The sequence below is a fragment of the Anoplolepis gracilipes genome, chromosome 15, assembly GCF_047496725.1.
Source record: "Anoplolepis gracilipes chromosome 15, ASM4749672v1, whole genome shotgun sequence".
Taxonomy (NCBI): Eukaryota; Metazoa; Arthropoda; class Insecta; order Hymenoptera; family Formicidae; genus Anoplolepis; species Anoplolepis gracilipes.
Genome location: NC_132984.1, coordinates 2172289 through 2199637, shown reverse-complemented (window position 1 = coordinate 2199637; position 27349 = coordinate 2172289). Strand labels below are relative to the sequence as shown.

At 32.1% G+C, this 27349-nt stretch overlaps 3 protein-coding genes across 14 annotated transcripts; 1 reads left to right on the top strand and 2 right to left on the bottom strand.

Annotated features, from left to right (window-relative positions):
* Positions 1-1037: 1037 nt before the first annotated feature.
* Stai (stathmin) lies at positions 1038-14735 on the bottom strand. 8 transcript variants are annotated; one of them, XM_072907288.1, is made up of 7 exons: positions 14027-14133; positions 12822-12865; positions 4428-4786; positions 4079-4219; positions 3653-3793; positions 2902-3048; positions 1038-1796 (listed from the first exon to the last, which is right to left on the bottom strand). In XM_072907288.1, exons 1-7 carry the CDS (start codon positions 14080-14082, stop codon positions 1683-1685), a joined length of 1002 nt encoding a protein of 333 aa, XP_072763389.1. In that variant the 5' UTR covers positions 14083-14133; the 3' UTR covers positions 1038-1682. The 8 variants fall into 8 exon arrangements, with proteins under 8 accessions (XP_072763389.1, XP_072763388.1, XP_072763393.1 ...); XM_072907287.1 differs by lacking the exons at positions 12822-12865; positions 14027-14133 and adding exons at positions 6433-6522; positions 9018-9373; XM_072907292.1 differs by lacking the exon at positions 14027-14133 and adding an exon at positions 14414-14466 and having other exon boundaries at positions 1040-1796.
* A 1825-nt stretch (positions 14736-16560) lies between these two features.
* Positions 16561-27040, top strand: L(3)77cdf (phosphatidylserine synthase 1 homolog l(3)77CDf). 5 transcript variants are annotated; one of them, XM_072907280.1, is made up of 7 exons: positions 16561-16986; positions 17744-18298; positions 18486-18755; positions 19122-19344; positions 19616-19675; positions 20298-20395; positions 26924-27040. In XM_072907280.1, the coding sequence occupies exons 1-7, from the start codon at positions 16787-16789 to the stop codon at positions 26940-26942; spliced, it is 1425 nt and encodes a 474-aa protein (XP_072763381.1). In that variant the 5' UTR covers positions 16561-16786; the 3' UTR covers positions 26943-27040. The 5 variants fall into 5 exon arrangements, with proteins under 5 accessions (XP_072763381.1, XP_072763380.1, XP_072763384.1 ...); XM_072907279.1 differs by lacking the exon at positions 26924-27040 and adding an exon at positions 20536-23660; XM_072907283.1 differs by lacking the exon at positions 19616-19675.
* Positions 21143-27063, bottom strand: LOC140673993 (endothelin-converting enzyme 2). The gene is made up of 16 exons (XM_072907277.1): positions 26866-27063; positions 25648-26649; positions 25049-25457; positions 24852-24962; positions 24630-24735; positions 24373-24562; positions 23997-24146; positions 23830-23922; positions 23472-23660; positions 23199-23330; positions 22904-23086; positions 22666-22772; positions 22196-22383; positions 21934-22100; positions 21587-21739; positions 21143-21358 (listed from the first exon to the last, which is right to left on the bottom strand). The coding sequence occupies exons 1-16, from the start codon at positions 27061-27063 to the stop codon at positions 21143-21145; spliced, it is 3594 nt and encodes a 1197-aa protein (XP_072763378.1).
* Between the last annotated feature and the right edge of the window lie 286 nt (positions 27064-27349).

Sequence of the window (27349 nt, the reverse complement as noted above, 5' to 3'; positions counted from 1 at the left end):
ACAATGAGTACAAAATGGTTTCTCAAGCCTAGTATAAAGCACTATTATTATTATTATTATTATTATTATTTTTATTATTATTATTATTATTATTAATATATCATTATATAATTATATGTATATTATATTTATATATATAATCATAAGTGTGCTTAACACATCGCACGTATGCACACATACATCTTCTTCGGTGTGCACACGAGCATAGAGCAGCAGTTGCATCACTTAAGATTTAAGTTGTAGCAATTATCTGTAGTAATCTGTTAATTTTTATCAAATCTCCTTCTCCCTCTCTTGTTGGAAACGATCCACTATGTTGCGATTCAAAACGACCACCTGGTAATCACGGTAAATCGATCGCTACTTTTTGTCGTTTTCTTTCTGCGCTCGTTCGAGATGATGATAAATGTAAATAAAAAAGATGTGAAAGAGAATACTGCCTTCATCATTCATTCTTATTTCGGTAACGTTCCATGTAGAGAGAGAGAGAGAGAGAGAGAGAGAGAGAGAGAGAGAGAGAGAGAGAGAGAGAGAGAGAGAGAGGGGGGGGGGAGAGGGGAGAGAGAGAGAGAGAGAGAGGGGGGGAGAGAGAGGGGAGAGAGAGAGAGAGAGAGAGAGAGAGAGAGAGAGAGAGAGAGAGAGAGAGAGAGAGAGAGAGAGAGAGAGAGAGAGAGAGAGAAAAGAAAAGAACGCACGGTTTTTTGAATTTTAAAGGAAAAATATGAAGGAAGTCTCGGAATGTTTGATTTTGAAAAAAGGTTTTGCATTTAAGAAAGGCATAGGTATTAAGATATATAGAATACACACAAAAAGATTTGAAAATGTAACCCTATGGTCAAAAAATGAAAGGGAAAAAAGAATAATAAAATCTTTATAAGATTGAGATACTCTGAGATTTAGAGTCAAAATTTTCAAAAATTAAAAAACTTTTCTATTTTTGAATTCAGTATTTAATTATGTAAAAAAATTACAAAAATATATATATAGATTATTAAAATAAATATCAAAAACTTTTAGAATCTAAATATTATTTCTTGCTTCTTTTCGATAATATAAGCATAAACGATCGATGCAAAATTCAAATTTTCACAGTAACTTGGATATTTATTCCAAAAAATATGGCACTTTTTACATAAAGAATAATGTACTTAAAAATTGCTAAAATAAAACGAGATTTTAAAGCACATTGAAAGATTTAAATTAATGATAACTTAAATCAAGTGATTTAAATCAGTTTCATATTTCACAAGAGATGTTTAATTTTCGCCTTGTTAACATGTATTACAAAATTAATATATATTAAAAAATTTTGTACCCTCCTTTTAGTCAATTGCTAAATAAATAATTGAAGAAAAAGAAAAGAAGACTGCTATATATAAAAATATTCTTGCAGTCCCTCATTAAACACTTTCTGTGCGATGTTATAATAATTTAACCAAAAACTTTAGTTTTACATCTTTTTTTCGACATGTGAATAAAAATGTGGATAAAGGCAGTATTATCCGATATTGAGAAATAGCAATGAGAAACGATGTGTTTCCTTGCTTTTCCAGCTCGAAATACAAACATGTTCGATGCGCGCGATCGACCTCCCGTTTTACTTCGAGTCAGAAAATAATGGCACAAAGCGAAACGGAGTCTTGCGGGGGCGTTCGAGCGGCCTTGAAGAGAATATTGGATACTTAACCGGAGCTGGCAGTCTCGTTCTCCACCGGTAGAATCGGCTGCGATGAATTAACGAGATTATTATCCCGGATTGCCGCTTTATTCTGTCTCACAATCTCGGCACGCCTTTCCTGTAGGAACAGAGAGAAAAAAAAACAAGAGATTACAACGATATTCTTCGGTGCGATCCTGTCGAAGACGAAGGTTGATAAGTACACCATGCTCTCTAATCTGCAAACTGATGTGATGGATGGCTAAATTTAGACAGGGTGCGTTAGAGTTCTTGGTCTTTTTCTTGACTTCCTAAAGATGTCAGTATATATTCTCAGATTTTAAGATCCTTAGATCATCAATTTGAATTAATACATAGATACTTATTTTCATTACAAGCGAAAAAGTATAATTGTTAGTAAATAATGAAGCTCGATTCTACGTCTTTTCCAACACATCCTGTATAAAATATATAAAAGAATCACATATGAGCTATAAATAAGAACACCCATGCGAGGAAAAGAATAACTATAAAACAAAAGTTGCAAACCATAATTTGCAAAAGCATAGCAACGGCATTCCTTATACAAACTCAACTATCGACGTCTTCATGGTCCTAAAAAAAATATAACAAGCTATTTATGATGATGGAAGGGAGATAGAAACTGAACCTAAGGAAATAATTGATAAATAATTTATAAGAACTGCAAACGTTACAATTTGTTGTATTAATTGTGATCTTATATAAATTAAAATATTAAATGTCATATATTACAGTAATTAAATATAATAACATAATCGCATGTTTATTCGTCTATTGATATTTATTGATTAAAAAGTATCATATCAAGGTTAATATAAATATACTAAATAATCTGATATAAAGTCTATAAAATAAATATGTTTGTCTTTACATCTTCGAAATATAAACCGACATTTAATTTTTTGAAAAGAAAATGAAATATTTTATTCCTCAAAGCAAATGTTTGTTGACATTTTCTATGATAATAATCATGATTAAAAATTTATTATGATAAGAATTTTAACTCTCTTTTTAACATGAAACTTTCTTTTAATACTATTATCTTATGACCAATGTTATTGTTGTTTGAGATTAGATTTAATTTATTAATAGATGATCCTATCTTATTAATCAAGAGTATTGCTTTGCAATGTATTAAGACAATAAACTGTCACGTTTGCAGAGGATCTGGATTGCGATTAAGAAAGCGGGGATAGAATTACATGGTGGCGTCGAATCGCTTGCACGCGGCGCTGGATCTCTCGCTGTCGATTTAGCTCCGCGGTCGATACCCTCTTGTCGGACTCGAACTTTTTCACCAGGAGTTCTTGCGCTGCCATCTGACGTACTTGAGCTATCTTCACCGTGTTCTAAACCACCATTGCACAAATGCCCACATTCGATCAGTGCTTTTTTTCACAGAAAAACCTCGGCAACCCAAGGTTACCCGGTTTGTTTCACATTTCTCTTTCTTTCTTTCCATTTCTCTCTCGTTCTTTCTCTTAAAAGCTCACGAATATAATGCTTTGATCAAGTTATGCACGAATCTCTGTCTTTTTGGAATTTTTTTTCTGAAAATTTTTGTTATGCTTAATAAAATTTGAAGCATTCTTTACATAAAAATATCTTCTTTCTGGCTTCATAATAAATTATTTGGATTGTTTTATTTTTAATTCTGTTAATGCTAAAATTTCAGTAGTTTAAGATTTTTTTATTAAATTGACAAAAATATATAAAATTTTCAATTTTTTATACTTTGAATACTCAAACTTTCTTTAAATTTTTCATAAATACCGACAAAATAAAAGTCTAAGTATCCAAAGTTTTGCAATTAATACTGTATATTAAATTCATATATTTTTTATTTATCCAAAACCAACAAAGTTTCGCAATAACTTAATAGTTAAAGATCAACGTACTCTTCAAAACTACGAACACATCAACTACAAGAGCTATACTTGATCAAAAACTTACATGATTGCGTAGTTTCTCTTTCTGCTCGCGTTCGATGGTCTCGCGACGTTCACGTGCCTGCTCCAATTTTCCCTGAATTTGAGACTCCAACTGCTGTACGCGTTCCGACATTCCTTGACGTACACGAGCTACTTGCTCCTCCTGCAAGCAAACCACGAATCAATAATATGTCTATTCTTGTTGGCTCTATTATCTGCCTATACAGTTTGCTTGTTAAAATATGCAAAACAAAGTAGTATAAGAAGATAGAAAAGAAAGAAAATGATAAAAATGAGAACGTTTCATTTTTTTCACAACCTTAAAAATTATTAAATATAATAAATTACATAATATACACATATATTATAATCGTATGATAATGTTTAATTCGATGAAGACTGTTAATAAATAAATCAGATATCGAGATAAATATAAAAAGATACTAACATGTTCCTTGAGACGATCTAGCATTTTCTTGATGTTCTCATCACGCTGAGCTGCAGCAGTCTTCAATTTCTCTTCGACGGCGCATCGTACTTCCTCGGTTTGTTGCTCGAGACTCAAACGAGTCTTTTCAACACTCTCCAACTATACAATACAAAGTAAAATTACATACTACACTAATTTTACTTATTGTTAGAGCAACAAGATAATTAATATTACTAAACAATTAATAGGTAAATGTTTGTCGAATAGTTATTTAACTACTTATAAACGTATGACAAAAACTTAAACTATTCGTAACCAAGCAAAACTGTTCATTGTATATCAACTGTATATCTCCAATCTCTCTTACATGCTCCTTTAGCTTGTTCTTTAGATCGGCAATATGAGCCTCTCGCTTCTCCTCCGTGTTGTTCATCTTAGCATCCAAGGACTCGCGAGTTGCGGCGATGAAAGCTGCGCTAAGCTCATCCTTCTTGCGAGCCGCTTCCTCAATCTTGCTGAGCTTGGCAGCAAGGGCGGCGAGTTTGTGCGCCTCGATGGACAATCTTCGCTCCTCAGCGGCCTTCAGCTTCTCTTCGATCGCGATCTGCTGCGTTGGGCTACTCGGCTGCGGCGGCGATGGCGCTCTCTTAGGCCCCGTTGGTTCCGCCAGGATCACTTCATAGCACAGTCCGCCCTTGGTTTTCTCCTGGCATCGGATTTCGGTCGCTGCAAATTTTCATCGGCATAACATGAACGAGTGTTTGGTTCATCGGTGCAATAATAATAATCATAATAAATATATTAGATTATATATTAAATTGCTAATTAGTGCACTGAAAAATCATGACTGTAGCAGTTCTTTTTTTAAAGATACTTTGAATAATTAATATTCTAATCTCAAATATAATTATCAATACTTTTATGCAAGATATTATTAAGATTATTTCCTGACTTTTATGTTTAAGACTGATACTGTTCAATTTCAGATTTTAAAACTGAAGATATCGGTGTTTCGTACTCGATCTCTTGACATCATCATATTATTTTCCTGGAATCACTTTAATCTCAATAGCAATTCTAATCTCTATCGAATGTCTCTCGATGTCTCATCTAGGAATAGCAATCCCCATGGATATAATTCGCAATTCCAAGACTTCCGGCGCCAGCTAGTTACGGAAGTATGACTCACAACTCAAGAGCAACAAGGAGGGATCGATCAGAGAACGATCGGACGTAGGCGCCGCGACGTCTACACCGTCGACACACGCACCTCTTCTCTTCCTCCCTCCTCTTCGTCTATTCGCTGTTGCCAACCATATCGTAATTATCGTATAAACTGTACCGTATAATTTCACCGTGGCAGTTTTTAGAAATTCTAATCATTATTTAATTGCAGAAAGTGAATTGTAATTTACACTATTTTCTTCCTTTTCTCTTTGTCTTATCTCGGATATCAATTAAATTTAAATTATTGATCGTCGGTTTCACAAGTAATTTAGTAAATAATAATAATAAACAATAATAAATAAATAACTTCTCCATACATACATATAATTGAGAGGTAAACAATTGGAGAATAATTAATGGAAATATGGAAGTTTTCGCGTTTGTTACATTTTTCTTACTCTCATTTCACTTAACGAAATAAGAAACGTAACGTAACGGAATATTACTATAAAAAACATCGATGCTTTGCTATACATTTCCACGTAATACAACCAACTTGCTGGCAAATGTTCCCCGCTTGCAATGTATAATTCAGCGGCGACACATTGGCACGGCCATTCTTACCGAGGGCATTGCACCGATCTTTAACAGCAAAGTGCTCTCTTTTACTATTAGCCTTTAGATAGAAATTTTCACTTTACTGAATTTTCTTAAAATAAAATTACACAGTACAAATAATAATTAATTGTAAATAGAATTGTTTAAGCGCAAAATTCACGAGAAAAAAAATTAATAAGTTTCCAATATTTCGATTTTAACATTAGTTTTCATAGATAACTATTTAATATAAGTAACAATATAAAATAGTTTTAATTCTAATTACACAATTGAACCATGTAATTGAATAAATTACACAGGAAGAGAGAAAGAGAGACAGAGAGCTATTATATAAATAATTCTTTAAAAGGTCAAGGTAGCTTATTGTTGGAGATCTTCTCTTCTTTTATGAATCTGAAACTGATATTTTTAGCAACTATTGCTTTAACCACCAGACAGTTCCTATCGTGTATCGTCGCTAGAATTTTAAACAAGTCGATTCGAGTCGATCGAACATATGCAGGTAGGTACATCTCAATACGCTTATTGACGTCTTTCAAAGCTCGCTAAAGGTCTCCCAATGTTCGCTAATTTATCCGAGTACTCACTGATAAACTTCACCTTCTTCGGCTGCTTGGTCCGCGGTTTACCCTTGCCGCTCGGCTTCTTAAACGGCGCGTTATTCCTCCTTTGTCCCGCTTCGAAAATTCAAATTCAGTCAAAACACTCGAAACATTTTCGAAGGAAATTAAAAAGGAAAAGAAGAAGAAAAATCGAGATTGTCTTAACTCATTGAATTACCATCTCTTGTTTATGCAATTAATATTGTAATAATTAATCAAATGTAACAGTTTTAAAAAGATAACCAGTTTGGGCGAATAATTAAAATTTATTTTTATAATAAAAAATACCGGTTCCATACAATTTTAAAATTTATTATAACAATTATAAAAATCCAAGATATTTAATTAAAAATTATTGTAAAAAATGAATATACTTTATTGAAGCTTCAGTTAATACACGGTTTATTCTAGAAACAAAATAAGTCGTAAAAATCAAAATTAGGTGTTATCTAGATGTTTAGCTGAGAGATCAGTGTCTCAATGAGTTAATTATTGGGAAATCGATGCAACTATTTTGCGTAGCCATGTTGGACCGCACCCTGGTCGTTTAGGTGAACCGAACACGTGTATACCGGCGTTGTAAATTCTATATTAAATATTAGAAAACGAAAAATCAATTAACAAATAGCTGTTATATTGCGTACAAATCACGATATTGAAGATAATTAGATTTATTGTTGTCGCTCAAAAATAAAATAAAACTATTATTTAATTATCAATGTATATGTATTGTATGATAATTATTATATATATAAAATAAATGTAATAAATATAATAAATGTTTTGCATATTTAATATTCGTATTAATTTTCAATTTTTTTTTTTTAAATTGGAATCAATAGTTTTTGCCGATAAGAAAAAGAAAAAAAATTATTTTATATTTACAGATTAAAAATTGGATATATTGCGATTTTTGTTAATTTACTAGCAAAATTTTGCGACACCCCGTAGAGAAATGGTGGACCGTGAGTATCGATTCGCGGACCGTCCGAGAAATTGATCGAATTGCAGGTACCCTAGGATAATATCACGATACTACCGTGATATCGACCACCTTGCACCGTGGTAAAGAAAGTCTTTCTTGCAGTTCAAAGGCCAAAAAAAAATCTTTTCTCAAAAATATAAATTATATATTAGTCTCTAACAATTATTTAAAAATTTTTTTAAATAATCGAGTAAATAATAAAAAATTAATAAAATGTAGTAAATATAATCAAGATATAAAAAATTTATCTGCAGTTAAAAAATATATGATCAAATTCAATACATTCAGAGAAATAAGTATGATAAAAATTTTATGTATTTTGAAGCTAAATATTTATAAGATATATCAAATTAACATTTGCAAGCTTTCATTTTGAGTCTACACGTGTCGGCAAGTAATCTGAAATTTGGATAGGTTCTCAAAAAATATTTCCTGCTAATAGAAGACAAATCGCATCTGTTTCCCGATACCTGACATTTCCCGACATTTCTTTCTCGAGGGATATCATAGGATGAGATAGGATGGTGGGGTATTTTTTGTCGGAAGGTTTCGCCGATGGCTTTTTTGGTAGCGACGATTTTTTTTCGGTAACTAGCATCCACAAAGATCACATTATCTTTCCTTTAAATTACCTCCCTTTCCAATAAAATTTTAATTTTTTATCGCCAGAATTTATGATAAACGTAAAGAAAAAATATTAACAATTCTTTCAAAATTATATTAAAAAAGATTTTTTAAAAAGATAATTGCTAGAAAAATTTATCATTATTTAATTTTATCACAAATGCACTTTACGTAAAGCTTTATAAATAGTTTATTAAATCCAGCTTTAAAATTTATAAAGAATTTTAATAAAAGCGCTAGAGAAGCAATAAGCTAATTCAATACCTTGTTCTATAAATAGCGTAAAAGCACCTGAGCAAGTTTGGTTCAATAAATACTAAATTATATCATGATAGCTTCATAAAGAGTTTAGCTCCACCCAAAAGTGGATGAATGGATAATTACAGTTGAAAGCTGATGAATTATTTTATGAAGATATATTGAGAATAGCCAATTTCAGAAAAAAAGTTAATTAGCAATAAATGCTGAATAAAAGGTCATGCCATAAAATTCTTTTTTATAAAACTATTCAGTAATAAAAAATCAGATATTCACATAAAGTTATTTATAAATTAATCAAGATTTTCTGTAAAGATTTAATTAAAAAATGGCGGATATTTCTGGTGATGTTCTGTATAAAGATAACTATTTTTATAAAGCTTTATTCTGTAAAGTTCTATAAAAAAATGTATCAATTTTATTGTCACAAATTCTGATATTTTAATTCTTTAAGTCTTGAAGATTAAAAAATAAATTTTTCTATATATTTCTCGTTTTTCAATAATTACGAGGAATTACTGAGAAATAATTACTCAGTTTTATAAAGAATTAAATACGGAAATCATTCTTCCAATTATAGATCGATTTTAGATCGAATATTAAAAATAATCATTTATGGTAGCCAGTTACCTTGCTTCAGAGAACCGGAAGAGGATACAGTAGATAAGGAAAGTGGACCACCGCGAGACAGGGACTCACTCACCTACGATACCTATCGGGGCCTTGCAGCTGTGACAGAAGCACTGGAGCACCGAGTCGCGCACGAGACCGATCAGCATGTTGCGTTAGTTTCGTTTCGTTCGAAAGGGGTTGTTTCGCGGCGAGCTTCGCGAGACGGATCTCGGAGGATGATGTGAATGACAGATCGAGTACACCGAGACCAAGACACTGATTGTGAGAGAGGCTGGAAGGAGGAAGGACGAAGGACGAAGGACGAAGAAGACGAGACCGAGATAGAAAAGAATAAGTGAGGCACACCGGAAGTGTCGCTCAAGTCGTAACTGGGGCGGTGGCTGGAGGACGACTGGCCCGCACACTGCGCCGCGACGCTCGGCGTCGCTCAATATCCCGACTACCCTTCTCTTCCTCCTCTTCTCCTTTCTCCACCCGCGTCATGCAACCAACAGCCTACCCGGCGACAAGCCACCCTTCCAACTAGCAACTCCAACCTGCGATCGTCACTACTACTAGAACAGCCCTCAGAGGGGTGTTATGAATTGTAAGGGGTGTCCCGAGAAAAAGACTATGTGAGACCTGAAAATATGTGTTTGTTGAATGCGTAGAAGAACGAAGGGATAATCAAAGTTGAAAATTGAATGGAATTTTAGCGTAATTGAATCTTACAAGTTTGAATGTTGGATTTCTTCAACTTTTATACGCTGTATTACGCTGATTGTTCTATCGCTGGATTGTAAGAGAAAAAGAGTTTCAAAAAATCCTGAGGATATATATTTTTCAGAAATTTCACGTTCTTAAAACTTTAAGTTTTCAAAATTCTATAATTTTTCTGTTTAATTAATAATTTTCCTAATTTTTCCAAAGATTTTATTTCCTCCAGAAAATCTTTGAGAAATCAAAATATTAAAGAAAAAAAAATCTTTTTTTTCGAACACTCAGTATAGTCGACCGGTAGGCACGTGTATGGAAGTCTACGTGCAGGCGTAACATACTGCCCATCTCATCTCCCTTTCCTCCGTCAGAGATGTACCATCCTTCAGAATCCTTCAACCTCCTACCTATAAAATCAGCTTCAATTTTCAAAATAATCGAAATAACTTAAGTTTGTCTGAAAAAAATCTATACAAAAATTTATAAATTATTAAAATAGAAATTCTAACGTTTTCACACTTCTCCGACTCTTTCTCTCTAAATCTTCAAATAACGGAAGTGCTAAATCTATCTGTACATTCTAAAGTACATTCTTCGAATATTTAAAATCATAAAATTCATACATTTTCAGATTCTGAGAGATGTTAAAATTTTTAACTCTTTTGAAAATCTTAATTTTTATTCTTAAAAATTAAAGCTTAATTGTGAGAATAAAATTCTAATAATCCTTTATTTCTACTGAGAAGATTTGTAAAGAGCACTTACAGGATGTCTACTTAAATCTTGTAAAAAAAATTCCCTGATTTTCCAGATATATTTGTTCAAAATTCCAAATAAAAAGAATATTTTCAAAACCTTTTTTAATACAACTTTATCTAATATAAATTTTTTATTACATGCATTTCTAATGTTTTTCATTCATACAAAGCAAACAATGCGTGAATTTGGTGTCTCAGTTTGTCCCGATTATTTTCTGGAAATAGAATGTATGCACATATTGCAACACATATATTTTCCATATATGTATATACAAAATATACAAATGTATTGATATGTGCATAAATTTATTTGTAAACGCATTAATGACACCTTCTGTACGTATGCACAATTAATTGACGAGCGAAGATACAAGCGTCTCAATACTTATATATCCGATATTTCGAACAATTTAATTGTTTAATTAATATTTTAATAATTTTTACACATAGAACTTTTTGTAAAACTATCATAGAATTTTCAACCGCTTAAAATATTATAAAAAATGCTACAAAAATCGTCAACGAACAAAGCAAGATGCAGTAAACTTGACATCTCGCAATCAGTTTGTTTCGAACCATTTTTTTTTTAATAGTCAAAATTATTTGTTTAATCTTATCAAGAACTCTAGAACTATCAAAAATAAAGCCAAAACTCAACAATTATTATTAATGAGTTTCTACAAAATGAGACGCCAGTTTCACATACGGCTGACTGTTTACAAGAGGAAAAATAAAATTATAAAAAAAAAAAATTTTTTTTTTAAATTCCCTGAATCCCAATAAAATTTCATGAGATTTCCCTAATTTTTCCAGATACAAAAGAAATCTGATTATTTCCGGTTTTCTATGTTTTTCCAGGGAGTAGACACTCTGACTTGACTTGATGCGGATTTCACAATGGCAAATGAGAAATATAGGACACGTAATGATTCCTTTGTGTAAAGTTTTCCAATGAGCGGACGATCGAAGACAGACGCTGTTTGTCAGAACTCGCGCGTTATGACGCAGCCGGAGAGATACCGACGAGTCAGGTTGTTGTAAAAATCAATGAAAAATTAATTTTCATGATGCATGACAACTTTCGAGAAATTGTATGCAACTTATTTGAAGAAAAAAAAAAAAAGATTCGTCCCGGACGGTTGATGAAAAATCTTGATCTAATGAACCTGATTAGTTATAGCTTAATTGACTCTAAATAATAAGAAAAAATAAACAAAGATCGAATTTATCCTTCTCTGGTTTTTCTTTTCAGTTTTCTTGGTTATATAAAACATTTTCAAAAGCCTCAGAGTTCATTATTTAGTAACAAATATATTTAATCAAAGATTATCAATAACTTATTAAAGAACTATTTTGTTTCATTTATAAAATAACATTCTTTATTTTGCGCTTTTGATGCCAAAAAATCCGAGTCCAAATCGGAGATTAGATTTTATTTCAAACTCCCACTCTCTGCTTAGTATAAGTTTAATATAAACAATTTCCAATATAAATGTATTTCTAAAGTTTGCACAAAGTGCAATCATTACGTGTCTCATATTTGCTGTCGTCATTTTGAAAGCCATATCAAACCTAGAAATACTCTCCGACTCCTCTTATTATTAATAGCAAATATATAATTTAAGATTCTCAATAAATACTTTAACTGTTTAATTTATATATAATAGACTCCTTTAATTCGCACTTGTGATGTTAGAAAAATCGGAGCTCAAATCGATTTTCTTTCAGACTGTCATTCTGCTCATGATGACTCGCGATACCAAGTTGAGAGCCACGGAGGCGAGGGGTCGCACCACGTCGCAGTCAGGTCGGTCAGGCTGCGGCATCGCCGTCCCGTACAAGTCTGCCTGCAGCAATCTCCTCCGCAGCTCTCGCCAGGCCAAGGACAAATCCAGACGAGTCCGGGGGCTCTGACCTCTCCTCTTGTGTCGTACATGCCGCCTGCCGGTCTCGCCGGTCTCTGGCGTTTAAGGGTGTGTTTCCACCGCACGGCGCCGAATTGTCCATGCCCCTCCTCTCTAATTGCGGAACTTTTGTCTCGATATCACCGGATGGACACGCGAAATTCGCTCTATATTAAGCGAAAATCTCGTTCCATAAAAAAAACATGAGACTCGTAATGGCACGGAATTAGAAACAGACGATATATTCCATGTGTAACTAATATACAACTGTGATATGTATTTTATTGTAATATTTAATATTAATTTGATTATAAAATTATAACTGATAATAACGTAAATTGATCTGCCAAAATAAACTGCTGTTCCAAAAATAGTTTCTTTTACGTTTACTATTTTCACTACTCTCTCTCTCTCTCTCTCTCTCTCTCTTTCTCTTGTCGAATACATAAGATATTATTATCGCATGAAAATCAATATCTTAATATTACTGTACGTATTTTTAAGAATGTTACTCACGTTCGCTAACAGACGACTTTGCTGCGGTAGCCATAGCGATATTTCTGCAACAAAACCGTTCCGTACCTATAAGCAAACTGGATATACTGGATGTTCGAGGAACAGTACAAATAGAACAAGTCTCCGAGAGTCTTAAATGTGTTGTCATAACATTTATTGTTTTCAAACTCGACTCTTGACATTGTCACATCTATTCTTTATAACTATGTGTTACATTTTTTTTCAGCAAAATATAACATTGATTCAAAATTTAAAGAAAAATAAAAAAAGACAAATATCTGTAATCAATATTTTTACGAATTTTTTGAGTATAAAGAGAGCAGACTTGCAATTATAAAGCGAGTAAGTATGCTATATTAAAATAGGTTTATTCACATTTATTTATTTAGAAATTTGACCTATTTGTATCACCTCTTGTAACATATTATCTTCATTTCATAATGAATAACAAATATTGATATTCTTATTATTCAGCATGAAACATACAATATATTACATAAAATATTTTTCCATTTACTGTGTTAGAATAGAACAGATTGAGAACAGCTGTTTTTAAATTCTATTTCACAAAATTATTAAAAAGATTTATTATTTAGAATTATATTGTGTAGGAAATAATAGAAATCATGGCAGAGATAAAAACGGATATTCTCGAAATTATATATCATGTAAAATTCGATAGAAAAATCTCTTAAACTCTTGTATTATACTTATATTAAACTCGCGACTCTACAGTATAAAAAAAGTGTTTTAAAATTTACGATAAAATGAATTAAATAAATAAAGTATGCAATTATACATAATCGATTATTACAGTCTCGTATTTCATTCCTTTTGCAAATTGTAAAAATAGAGTAGTTTATAAGTTTTACTCGAATGAATAAAATGGCAGAATCAAAATGTGATCTTATTGTTAGTGTATTCAGTTAATCAAAATGGCCTATATAGTGACATCTATTGACTTTGTTTAAACCTATTTTTCGCTAAGAGATTTTTATAAAATTAAACAAAATATCGCCAAATTTCTTATTCTAAAAAACGGAAATAATTTTACGAGTGTAATTTATAATTTACAATTATTCAGTCACTGTTTTTTCTTACAATATGTAAATAATAAATTTTTTAAATCATTTATAGTATTATTTTATCGCTAATAACTTTATGATAATTATTCTTCAAACGCTCTAAATAATCGTAACAATCACCGTTTAATTGAAAAGAAGCCTTCAGATTTGAAACGTCTTGTATATGCTTTGTTCATAATGAATTTAATAAATTGAATGAAAGATAAAAATTCATCATACAGCACAAAGTAATTCATACAGTTGTATTACCTATAAAGAAGTAATTGAGGCAAATTAATAACTTAATATTATACCAGCACAATGTGACTGAATTAACCCTATTAAATAAAGGCTCAACTTTTTTATTTACAAACGTTCCGCCATCATCTGTCACTACCATTACACAAAGCCATTGAGGCGCACAACCGTCGCTCCATTATTATTTACACAACTCGGAAACAATATATCTCGCCCCAATTTTTGCCACCTCAAACATACAAAACAATCGATAAGCCACGATAATCATACCGTTCAATTAAACTCGCAAACGAGTGGATCAACAACGCGTCGTTCGCATAAATCGCACATCTCTTTGTTTGCGTTGAATAAAGTGCGGCCGGGAGGGGGGGGAGAGGGGGAGGGAAGAAAGTAATTCCTTTACCTGTTTTTCGGTCACGGGGTAATTCTCGATACTCGGTCGCACCAGCGACGAAACGACGGATCTATCGATCTCACAATGGAATTCAAGATGCAAAACCCGTTAGCACCCGCGACGATGAGCCAAACCGGCAATACACAACGCGACGAGAACGAGCGAGTTCCTGAACAACCGGCCGCTTCGTACGACGCTTTTATCGCGCGTCTTTATGCGGCGTTCGAGTCGCCGAAGACGGCCGAATGCCCGCGAGAGCGCACGAACGACCGCTGAGGACGGCCGAACGCTCGCGACGCTGTTCAAGTTGTCGCTGGTACGGCCACTCGATTGGTCTGCCGTCGACGTCACGTCGCGCCTATTGGTCCGTTTGAACCGCCGAACGTTACCGACGTCGGATCACCATGCTTCCAATTATATCCAAATATCTACATATATATATTACTTGATATATTCGTTTTAATTTTTTTCATCAAACATTTCCTCTTATGCTTTATTTTATCTTCCAAGACATATTTTATTCTGAAAACATTGCTCCAACAGATCTATTCCTAGTTGTTAGACACTATATAATTATTTAAAGATATACAAATGATTATAATCATTATTTCATATATGGAAATATATAATATAAAATACACAATTAAAGTATAGTAATAAAATTCTAAAATAAATTTCTCTTAAAATTTATATTCAATAATATTCTACGATATTTAATTTTTCTCATTTAAAATCTGCAATTTATAAATTTATATTTTTATCATATACTTATTGTCATTATAGTACTTTTCTCATATCTTACCGCAATATTTCAATGAAAAAGAATTATCCTGCCATATTACAAATGATTATATATTCTTTTCTCTTAATATATGTGTCTCATTTATTATTTTGCTTTTATATTAAAATTAATTAAATTGTTATCAAATCAAAGAAAACGCGTTCTGTAATATTTTATTCTAATTATTGTTTGAAATTATTTCTTGTAATTTCTTGTAATCCTTTGATAATTTTTCTTAAAAGCCTCCATTGTGTTTGATCCTTTTTGTGATGTTGAAAAGAATAATTGATGTACGCGCGTTGATGAATCGCAAATGACGCATATATTGTATTCGGACACGAAACCGTTAGAACAGACTCGGAAAAAAAGAGATTCGTTTCTCATGAATCATGTGACTGCAACGTTCGAATAAACGTGTGGGACGTGGTGACCGTTGCTGTCTTGTCGTATATATATATATATATATATATATATATACATGCATAATAAAAATGGGTTCCAAATATGGTTGCGACGTTCACGACTGGTTTTATTATCAATACTTCGATACTGTCGTTTCTTATTCTCTCGAGCGATACAAAATGCCACAAACTTCTCTCTCTCTCTCTCTCTCTCTCTCTCTCTCTCTCTCTCTCTTTCTCTCTCACACAGTTCATAGTTTCTAATTTTTATAAATTTTATATGCTTTTTTATAGAAAATGAGTTGTACGTTATTATTTATGTTACAAAAAATAGTGTTCATTATCGTATTAAAATTGACTGATGTTTATCTCTCCGCTTGCGTGATAAGATGCATTTTTTACAAGTAAAAAAAATAAGAAGGGTTCAAAAAAGTTTCAAACGACCGCGTTTTTTGCAACGCTAAATGCGTAATCAGAACGTATATGTATGTATGTACTTACGATAAACAATATTATTTTTTAAGATTTGGACTTATTTGTTGTAACTTACAACACCGACGGGTTATATTAATAGTGTCTCGTCGATGCGTGCTTATAATTAAATTTGAAATTTTTACATCATTGAATAAAACCTATTCAGATAGAAAGCAATTCGCATTGCCAACTTGGCACCATGAAGGTCTAAAATCTATATAGATGACATAACTATATATATATATATATATATATATATATAAATATCCGACCAATAGAATGGCTTAATTCTTGGCAAAACAATATGACAGCTCTGCGCTTTTCTTTCTATATCCCTTAGTTTATGACCGATCGCTCGCCCACTGGCCCCTTGCGCGCTGGTTGGGTGGCTCGTCTCACCACGCGTCACGCGTCACGCGTCGTAAATTCACTAAGTTCAAGTTGCACGAGTCTAGCAATATCGTGCCACAGGCCACACGACTACACCACGTTCGTCACGTTTATGGGAGAGGAGAGGTACGATTTGGCGCGAGAAGGCAAACGTGGTGCATCGATGGTGATCAAATAAGGCTGAAGCACGAGAACCATCGAGGATGTCGATAGCATTCCGGGGAACTGACACCAACGTCGTCGACCATGTCGACGATCGTAGGCTTCGCGCCGGGACTGACAGCTTCCCGAGCATCAACGAGAGGCCGGTCGACGACATCTCCCTCGAGTTCTTTTACAAACCGCACACGATCACCCTACTGCTAATCTCCATTGGAGCTGTCATTTACTCGGCGTTCACCAGGTAGCTATAAATGTCTTATTCTTGAAAACCCTCTCGTTTATGTATTTTATATATTTTTTTGAGAGCCTAATTGAATTTCTATATATGGAAAATAGATCAGAATCGAAATCTGATAAGATAATGACTCTGTGGAAAAATACTATACAAAGGTTTCTTAACAATGTCATAGTATTAGACTTTGAATAATGATGCAACATTCATACATTATATATAAGATTTTAATATATATTTCATGTGTTGCAATTCTCTTTCCCTTCTCTATTCAAGATATTAATAAACCTACAAGTAATTTTGCATAAGTAATTTTACATAAATATTAAAGAATGATTACAATTTGGCCTTGAATTGTCTATTATAATAGACAATGGCTTATAACTTTTAGTCATGATTAAGCTTTTGTTTTGCATACTATATTCTGTGTGTTATATAATTCTCTTGCATCAATCCTACTTTTATTAACATTTTTATGTCTTTTTTTTTAATTTATAATTTTAGTTATCAAAAATTTAAACCTATTTTAATTTGTAAGTTCAATTTCTGACAAGGTATATCTACAAAAATATATATTAATAACATTTCCATTATGGCTGATATAATATAGCAATTATCGTTCTAAAAAAATTTAATTATTATTAATAATGCAGCTAGAGTGAGAAAATTTATGTAAATGTAATTTGCAAATCATGCACTACTTTATTGTATTATCAAAATTACTAAATATTATATGTTTGTATTTTTCTAAATACCTTGATTTCAGAAATACTACCAATGTCGAAGACAACATGTGGGCAGGCATGTTATGTGTTATTTTCTTCTTCCTCATCATATCAGTTTTAACGTTCCCCAATGGTCCATTCACCAGACCTCATCCGGTGGTATGGCGGATAGTATTTGGCTGCAGTGTTCTCTATTTGATGGGCCTGTTATTCTTGTTGTTCCAAAACTACAAGACAGTCAGAAGGATTCTGGTATGGGTGGATCCAGGTTTAGCATCCTTCCACATTGACATGGACAAAGAATATGGTGTTAATTGTTCAGATGTAACAGTAGAAAAGATTTGGAATCACTTGGATGTGTTTGCACTGGCTCATTTTCTCGGCTGGGCCTTCAAAGCTATTCTGATTCGTCATCTTGGCATCCTCTGGGCCATCAGTGTCATGTGGGAAGTGACAGAGATTGCCTTTGCACATTTGTTGCCAAACTTTGTTGAGTGCTGGTGGGATGCACTGATTCTGGATGTTCTTGTATGCAATGGATTGGGTATCTGGGTCGGCCTGAAGATTTGCTCTATATTAGAGATGCGAGAATATAAGTGAGTCCACACAACTTAAGCTTTGATAGCCTTCTTTGATAAAAGTCTCGACAGATTTGACAATTTTTCTTTTTATAAGAAATCTATTTTGTACTTTATTTCATTAGAAAGGGACTTTTTCCTTTTCTTAACAAAGACTATATAAACCAATATTGAATCCTGAATTTATTTTATTTATTGTAAATAGATGGGTCAGCATTCGTGATATCGAGAGTACTACTGGGAAATTGAAGAGAGCAATGTTGCAATTCACTCCTGGTAGCTGGACATCTGTCAGATGGCTAGATCCTACTTGTACACATATGCGATTGGTTGCATTGTGTCAGTTAGTGATATTTTGGCAAGTCTCCGAGCTCAATACCTTCTTCTTAAAGCATGTTTATGAATTTCCACCATCTCACCCCTTTGTTGTGGCCAGATTAGTTCTGATTGGTGTCATAGTTGCACCGTCAGTCAGGTGAGTAGAAAATGTGCCATTTTTTATATTCAATGTAAATTAGATCTTGAAAGTATAGATTTTTCAAGAATTTTAAGTCTTATAATTTTATATTTATGAGAAATATGTGAATATATTAAAATTTTAAATTTTTAAACATTGGAGTTTCATTTCAAGGGAGATATTGCATTAAATGTATATGTGTGTTATATTTTTTTAATTACATTAATTAAAATTTTATATTAATATTCCATTTGTCATGTTTTTGAAAACATGATCTTAGTTTTTTAAATCTGGTTATATAATAAATATAATATTTAAATATATATATATATAATATGCATAAATAATATTTAAATTAATAAAATAAAATTATTATAATTACAGACAGTATTATATGTATGTGACTGATCCGACATGTAGTCGAGTTGGAACTCAGTGTTGGGTCTATGGGGCAATTATGGTAACTGAAGCCCTACTGTGTATACGCCATGGTGCAGCCCTATTTGAACGCACTCAGGCTCTCAATATTCTCCTCTGGCTGCTTTGCCAATCTCTAGTCTCTGTTCTCTGTGTTTATGGATGCGTCTTGTGGCATCAGTACTTTGAGGTAAGACTTTAAATTTATAAATTTGATCCTTTTCTTAAAATTAAGATCCAAAAAAATACTGCTATATTTTTAGTATCAAACGAAAAATTAAAAAACATTGTATAATAATATGAATTAGAAATTAGAAATCTTCCTTTCTTTCTTACAAACTTACTCATAGTGATCCCATGTGTTGTCAAAAGCTTCTTGATTGTCAATAGCTGATTAGTTATCAATTTTTATAATTAACTTTTCTTGTTCCTTTCAAATGCATGGTTGCTGATTGCTGCAGACGGGAAAGAAAGCCATTATAAGGCGGTCCGTCTCCCATCTAGGCAACTTTAACACAAACGTAAGCGGTATGTGTTGATTGATCATTAGATATTCGGCGTAATTTACTAAATTCGCGGCACTTGATTAACTGCTTATCACCACATTGTTCTGAAATATGTCATTTATCTATTACTTGTTCGTGTGACTCGTCTGTCTATTTGTTTCGCTATTGGCTTATTTGACTTAAAAATAAAAAAAGAGTTATAATTATATGTGATAGTCTCTTTCTGCATCATGGAAAATTTGTGTATTTTGAGTCCTTTCAATATTAAATTCTTGCAGTTTTTACATTTCTTGGATTTTAAAATGTTTGGATCTTGAAATAAATTCATTCTAGAAATTTAAATTTTATCTTATTCCTAAGAGTTTTTCAAATCTTTGCATCTTTTAAATTATAACATTTGTATTAATAAACAATTAGAAAATAATCTAAGATTTGAGAAATTAATCTTAATTAAATATATTTTTTACTTTACAATTCTATTTCAACTTTTTTATCTTTTTCATTATTTTTTATAATCTCTTGATATTTCTCGAATTTTTCTTAATTAAATGTTACATGTCAATCGATGATCGATATTCCATTAATGTAAAATTATTATTTATGAAAGTATATTTATGAAAATGTATGTATATTTCAGGGAACATGGTTCGCCGTACGAAATCTGTGGAAGAATTGGACAAGAAAGAACTGTGAGGGGAGAACTAAAGAGAATCGCTCAACAGTGAGCTGTGAACGGTAATTTTCTAGTCGAATAAAACAATCGTGCGTAGAAATTCATAGGATGAATGATAATGCGTGCGTGGGAATTAATTATTATGATAAATGATGTGACATGGTGTAAATGTCTCTCAAGTCATTGTTACTTTGTTCCTCAGAATAAATGGAGAACGTTGTTACCACTTGAGTGGTCCGTGGACGCTCTGATTAGCGTTCGATCAAGTTCGATGTAAGTTTTGCGTAAAAACCATTTATTGATTCGTATTCATTTGCAACTGTATTTCTACTCGTTTTCATTTAACATAGTTGTAACTATATCTCGCAAAGAATGCGCTTGCAATGACATGTTCGTCAAAATACTGCTTTTAAATTTAGGACACATTACATATCTTCCTTGCACACGAATAAGAATCTCTATATATAAAAATTTAGGAATACAGAAGTAAAAAATACACATTTTTTAAACTTTTTTTTTATATAAGATTGAATTAGAGATGTAATCTTACATCGTTCGTGAATGAAACGAGAAGTAAATACTTGATATTTTTAATTTGAAATAAAAGATAAATCCAGTCCTTTGTCCGAATCTGTACATTAGAAAAGTTTATTTCTGAATCTCGTAAGATGGACAGATGGATATAAATTTCGTTTCTTATGCATCGATAGTCTTTTAATAATTTGTGAATATTTATAGACTGAGTCTACATCAGATAAGCTCGCAACGTCCGCGGGTGCCTGATCAGTCATATTTTCCGCGAACGATTTTCACTCTGATATCAGTGCGGTCTCCTTGAAATCTATATACGGAAAGACACTGCAAACGTCGTTGGGCGCGATCTGCGAACCTATCCGGCAGTTCCACGCCTCGGCGAGGAGTTTATTGTTCGATGCAGAGACGAACACGCGAATCCGGTTCGGCAGGTCCTCGCTCTCGTGCAAAGAGATGTACGATGACGTGAGTGGCGTCTTCGTGCAATATGTCTGCAACCGGTAGAGATAAATAAAAACTTGATAAGCGTTAATCCTGATTCAACGGCGATCAGTTTCAAGGCTACTGAAATTATTTAGATTTTATTATTATTCAAAATATTTGAAAATTTGGAAGAACTGCAGAACTTTCCACGGAAATAATCCGATGAGAGAATCCTCTCCCTTCCCCCTCATTAAATATAACTATTGTTAATGTAAACCAAACTGTGAGAACAGTACCTGAGCGTAAGCGAGATAGAATAATTGGTCGATGCGGAGATTTATCCATGGAAGTCTCCTCTCTGCATTCGATCTTGTAAGAGCCAAAGTATCGTAGGCTAGTCTGAGTCCCATAATTTCAGACAACCGCTCGTTCAAGGTCAATCGCGGAATCTAAGATATTTCGACAAGTATTGATAATTTACATATACAAACGACTCAATAAATTAAGCGATTCGCAGGAAACGTGCAGAGTCTTTTTTAATCATATTGTTTCATTAAATAATATATATTTATTGCGTAATGCGACAATGTATACATTATGCAATATAGACTTAAATATTCTAAAGAATTAAGTATTCGTTTACCATAAATGATACTGTCTGATCGGTAAAAGGTAATGTCATGTTCATAGGTTCTTGATATAAGTTTTCCTTTTGGCAGTTGATGTAATCGTCAAAGTTCGTATCGGTGAATTCATTCTCATACATTAAGGAATCTTGAGTATTTCTGATTTGGTCCCAATAGTGTATACCTGTGAGGAAGGAACGAATAGTTGAAAATCTCGATTATAAAACGACGAATATTCACATTTGTATAATTAATACATGCTTAATACATTTCATTTACCATTCGCGTCGAAATGATGGGCGATCTGATGTGCTATTAAATTCCCAAGCGTCGCCAGTAGAAGATAATCGAAGGAGAGTTCGTCGTTTATCAAGGACCAATCGACGATGCCGTAGGGAATCACGACGAGATTCAGACCGTAGATTGCTTGCGCTTTTGACTGGAATGGCGTTGCATAATACGTCCAACTATATGTAATTTACAGAAATATAAAAAATTAGAAATAAGCATTCTTCCACAAGAAATTTAAAAATCACAGGGCAAGAGATCCAAAGTTCTTCTTTCGAGCTTCTAGATTTTAAAATTCTACAGAACAAAATCTAGTACTATCTGCAAAATTCAATCTAAGATTTTAAGAATTTCTGCAAATTTCTCAAGAGAAATTCTAAGAATTAAGAATTTAAGAAATTACAAATGTAAAAACTAATGTTGAATTAATTATGATCATGAATTACTTATATCTTACTTACACTTGCTTTGGATCGCCGACTTCTCTTCTTAATTCAGCATATATTAGAGTTCTGTATCTTTTCAGCAGGATCATCGAATTATTGAAATAATTGTCGTACAAAGTTATCTGAAAATCGACTTCAATATATATGTATAGTGTAATTAAAGAAATTAAATGAGATGATTCATATTAATAAATCTTCAATGAGATTTTTTAATAATTTTATTAAAATATAGTAACAATAAAAAATATATTACCTGTGACACATTATATTCACTGTATAGCAAGTCTCTGTTCTTAAAATAGGAAATAACAGGCAGTGCAAGCTCGAGACTGTCGATTTTCTTCAACAATCCTTGTTGTCCTGCCTCTCTCGCCCATTGTGCTTCTTCAGTTTTTAACTTTAGCGTTTGTTTTAAATCATTGAATATTCTTTTCGTCTATTAAGAGATATAATAAAAATTGTTAAAGAGTAAAAAAAAAGTAATTGAAATTAAAAAAAAATTGCATCTCTATACTTAATATATTTTATTTATATTAAAGTTTACTTACCATTTTATTCATCTGTGCTATTTCTTGATCGGTAAAGGAAGATATATATAAACTAGATGCTTCCAGCTGTAGAAGATAAGTAGTAACTTGCAGACAATGATCTTTCACATTATTACGTCTTGGCAATACCAACTATAAAGTTTATTTTATTATTTATTATCATCAGAAAATTTTAATTAATAATTCAAATGTAAAAAAATAATTTTTACTTATTAATTTACTTTTATATCTTTTATTATAATTGAAGATCTTATGTAAAATATTGTTAATTACCTCGTGATAAAGTTGGTGTGCATATAATCCTAATATCGCATTATTAAGTCCTACAGGATCCTCTTTACTGAATTTCTCTAATCTGCGTAAACCTTTAATCAGAGAGGTGTGGAAATAAACTTGGATATTAGCCTCGCTGGTTATCATGTACATTCCTGTTAACGAACGAATTAATTGCGTCCAGTTCACCTGTCACAGAAAATTAAAAAAATACATAAGAAAAATTATAAAAAATATAATTTAGAAGATTAAATATTTTATTTTTTTTAGATTTTGTTTCACAGAAATTATAAAATTTTTCTTTTACTTTCACTGGGAGAAATCTCTCTTTCACTGAAATTATCTATATTTTACTTACAAAAGTACTGCTGCTCTGCAATTCGTCTAAACTAACTTTGCTGTAGTTATTCATCACGTATGCTTCCCGCATTTCACTTTTGGACGGAAAATACTGCAAAATGAATATTATTTTAGCATTAAATAGAAACTGTTAACTGTAAACTAACTTCGTTAGATTTTAATTACCGAAAAGTATCCTTGCATTAGAACAGTATTGATCACATGAATGGTTTTTTCTATCTTTTCCAATTCTAGGACACTATCATTTAAATTTTTAAAAACATTAAGCACTGTTAGAGTTTCTTTAATAGATCTCATAAATTCTCTTGTATCACTCTGAAAAAAATGGAAATAATTATTCTCTTATTCATACATTCGCGCTTCTGTTTATTTAAATAAAAGCAGCAGAAAATTTTATATCAGCAAAAAATATGTTGACTAAACTCTAAAAAGATAAAAAGTTGAGTTTTTTATAGGAAAAAAAAATAAATAACATTTTTTATATTAAAAAATATATATTATATTGTATATTTTTAATAATCTGAGCGAGTTATGTCTGTACCTTGCATTTTTTATAATTATTATATAAAATTTCGAGGTCCACATATCCTTCCGTTTCAATCTGGTTTTCGAAGCATGGATCTTCCTCCATGTATTTGAAAGGACTCTCGTATGTTGTAGGACCTATCTTAAGTGTGAAACTATTCAAATGATATTCATCTAATGCTGGCACGACGTCGAATAAAAGAGCACTGCAAAATAATCCTAATTTATAATATTTTATAAAATTATAAACAAAATATGTCTCCAAGAACTTACCTGTGATGTAAAATTAATTGCGCAAATAAGTTAGTGAAACCTACATAATTATCAGGCCATGTATCATCTACATAAAACTCTCCTATTCTCTTTAACGCATCATTTGCTGCAACAAAATTAATCAAAAGGGACTGTTATTATAATTTTATTATTTTTATGTTCACGTAAATTTTGATTCAACATATTATTAGTTGTTTATTAGATATGAAAATCTGATTTTACCCATTTTTATTCTTTCGTTAAAGTTTATATTTCTTTCGTATTGTACGCAGCTGTCATAGTACGTCGCAAAAGTCGAGTGCACGTTTTCACGTTTCTCTTTTAACATCTGTCCTAAAACATTTAAAATAATAATGTTAGTAATTAATATAAATAATAAAATAATATAAATTATTTATAATGTTAAAAAATCAACGTACTGACAATTCGCTGGTAATTTTGAGATTTTTGAATTAGATTTCCATCCATCAATTGTGGATCAGCTTCGAAACCACCGCAAGCATATTCGTAGAAATCTTCACAAGGATCGGCCGTGTGATTCATGTAGGACAGCACCTTGCTGGCAATCTGTTTGCAATGTCCTGTTTTGCAAGTATTCATATCCTCGTCAGGAAGTGTAGTCTTCACTGTAGTTGTAAGCCTCGTTTCATCGTAACTTATTGTACTTGTCGCATAGTTGTCAAAAGCAAAATTACTCGCTGTGTTCGTATAATTATTTATAAAAGCTGTATTGTATTCCTCAATGGCATTAGAAGTCACATTCTCATTGTACATTGTAGTTCTTTTGCTGTATTTCTTCGAGGTCGCATTCGTCATGTTTTCATTTTCCTATAAAGAATCAAATATTATTATAATGTTGGTGTAAAATTTCTGAATATTTTACAGAGACTATCTCTATGATGATTATCTTAAATATCAATCGATTATCTTAAATATCAAAATAGCAAAACTTTAAATTCTAAATTTTATAACGTATTAAATTTTTATTTATTTTTAAATTTTTATCGCGTTACATTACGTTTGTGATTTTTGTAGTTGTTGGAAACCTCTCATCTATAGTTGAAGTATAATTCATTGTGGTAGAAGAATTCTTTCTCGTTACATTCTCATTACTTAATGTCGTATTATATTCTAAACTGGTTGTAGATTCCTTATAATTTAAATATATTGTTGAATATTTAGTATTTTTATCTTTTTCAGGATCTGATTGAGTCGGCGACGTTGAAGTGATTATATTATTGTTTGTTGTTATATCGAATTCTGAGTTCTCAGAATAATTATACAGATCGGACAAATATTTAGCACTCGTACTTTTTTCAGACTCGGCTGGAAGACTCGACGTTGTGATATCAGTTACGATATCAGCTTTTAATCTCTCATATTTATTAGTAAAATTTTCGGCAGGATATCCTTCAAAATCATTTGATTGAGATGATAATGTTGAAGTTGTAATATTATCAATTTCAGTATGAGTTTTTGATTTTTCTGTGCTGTAATACATATCAGGAGAATATCTATCAGTCGTAAATTCAATGGATTTTGAAGACGCAATATTCTCTATAATGTCGACAATTGTAAAATTATATGTTAACGTAGTGTTGCTGACAATTGATCCATTTGACAATGTTGAACCTGCATCATTATCGATATTATCAGTTATAATATCAAGTGGTAACATAGTCAAATCGATGTCTTTTTTCGTAGTTTCTGTATAATTAACGATTTCCGTCGTGAGAAAGTCCTCACTTTTATTTTCAGATACAATTACTTTTTCAGACACAGGAGACATAATCATTTCATCCTCGGTTGTTCTATTTTCAGAATAACGCTCAAAATGATGTGAACCCTTAATGTTTTTCTTTAAATAGTTTTCAGTGATGACATCGACATCTTTTGTTGATTCTGTTATCTCTGCGTTTGCAGTGGATGTAGTTGTTCTTGGAGTCGTTGACAAAATCGTTGACAAAACTGTCATGATTATTGAAGTCGTTATTGTTTCCTTCGTGCGTTCTCCTTGATGCTGTTTAAAATATTTAATAAAATTATTAAAATATCTTTCTGAGATTTATCTCTCAAGATACTAAGCCAACATAATTAAGAAATGATTATTAAGTCAAAGTTTGTGGAGATGGACTTTGAAAATTTTCATTCAACGAAGCCTACTTTGTCTATTATTTCTTATTTTTCATACAATTCCCTAAGAATATCTTATCTTATTGTTAATCAATAATATTACCTGTGGCTCATGTTCAATGAATCGATTCTCGTATTCTCTATGATTTCGTGTTTTCCAGGGTATACAAGCGAGGATAAGAATGAGGCACATAAAAAAGAAGATGAGCAAGGTGACGAGACAGCTTCTGTACGATTGGTCTCGTTGAGCGGCCTTGCCTTCCTCCCGATTGTTGACCTGATATGTTTTGCGAAAAGGCATGATCTCCCTTTCAATGAATTATGTATAAATTTGCTCGCTAGAGAAACTAGAATATTTTTGATCGTACACTGTAAAATGTATGCAACAAACTAGCGTTGCATACCTTACGTTGCGTAATCTTTCAAAGATGCCGATTGCGGTTTTGCTCTGACCGCTTCCTTCCGAATATTATCGCATAAGGAAACTCTAGTGCGATAGTAATTGTAAATTAATGAACAAATGCTTTTCATTCAATCACATAACGCATTTGATCTGAAGTTAAGACACTGTGTATAAATGTGAATTT

What these genes read in the sequence shown, in the direction of transcription:
- Stai (XM_072907287.1), bottom strand. Translation starts at nt 9,093, where the DNA reads ATGCTGATCGGTCTCGTGCGCGACTCGGTGCTCCAGTGCTTCTGTCAC. An exon ending in GAAGAAGGTGAAGTTTATCA is followed by an intron (nt 4,787 to 6,432) that starts GTGAGTACTCGG and finishes GAAAATTTGCAG; the next exon opens with CGACCGAAATCCGATGCCAG. An exon ending in AAGCGATTCGACGCCACCAT is followed by an intron (nt 1,797 to 2,901) that starts GTAATTCTATCC and finishes CTGTTCCTACAG; the next exon opens with GAAAGGCGTGCCGAGATTGT.
- LOC140673993 (XM_072907277.1), bottom strand. Translation starts at nt 27,063, where the DNA reads ATGCCTTTTCGCAAAACATATCAGGTCAACAATCGGGAGGAAGGCAAG. An exon ending in TCATTGAACATGAGCCACAG is followed by an intron (nt 26,650 to 26,865) that starts GTAATATTATTG and finishes TATTTTAAACAG; the next exon opens with CATCAAGGAGAACGCACGAA. An exon ending in TCTATCTCGCTTACGCTCAG is followed by an intron (nt 21,359 to 21,586) that starts GTACTGTTCTCA and finishes TACCGGTTGCAG; the next exon opens with ACATATTGCACGAAGACGCC.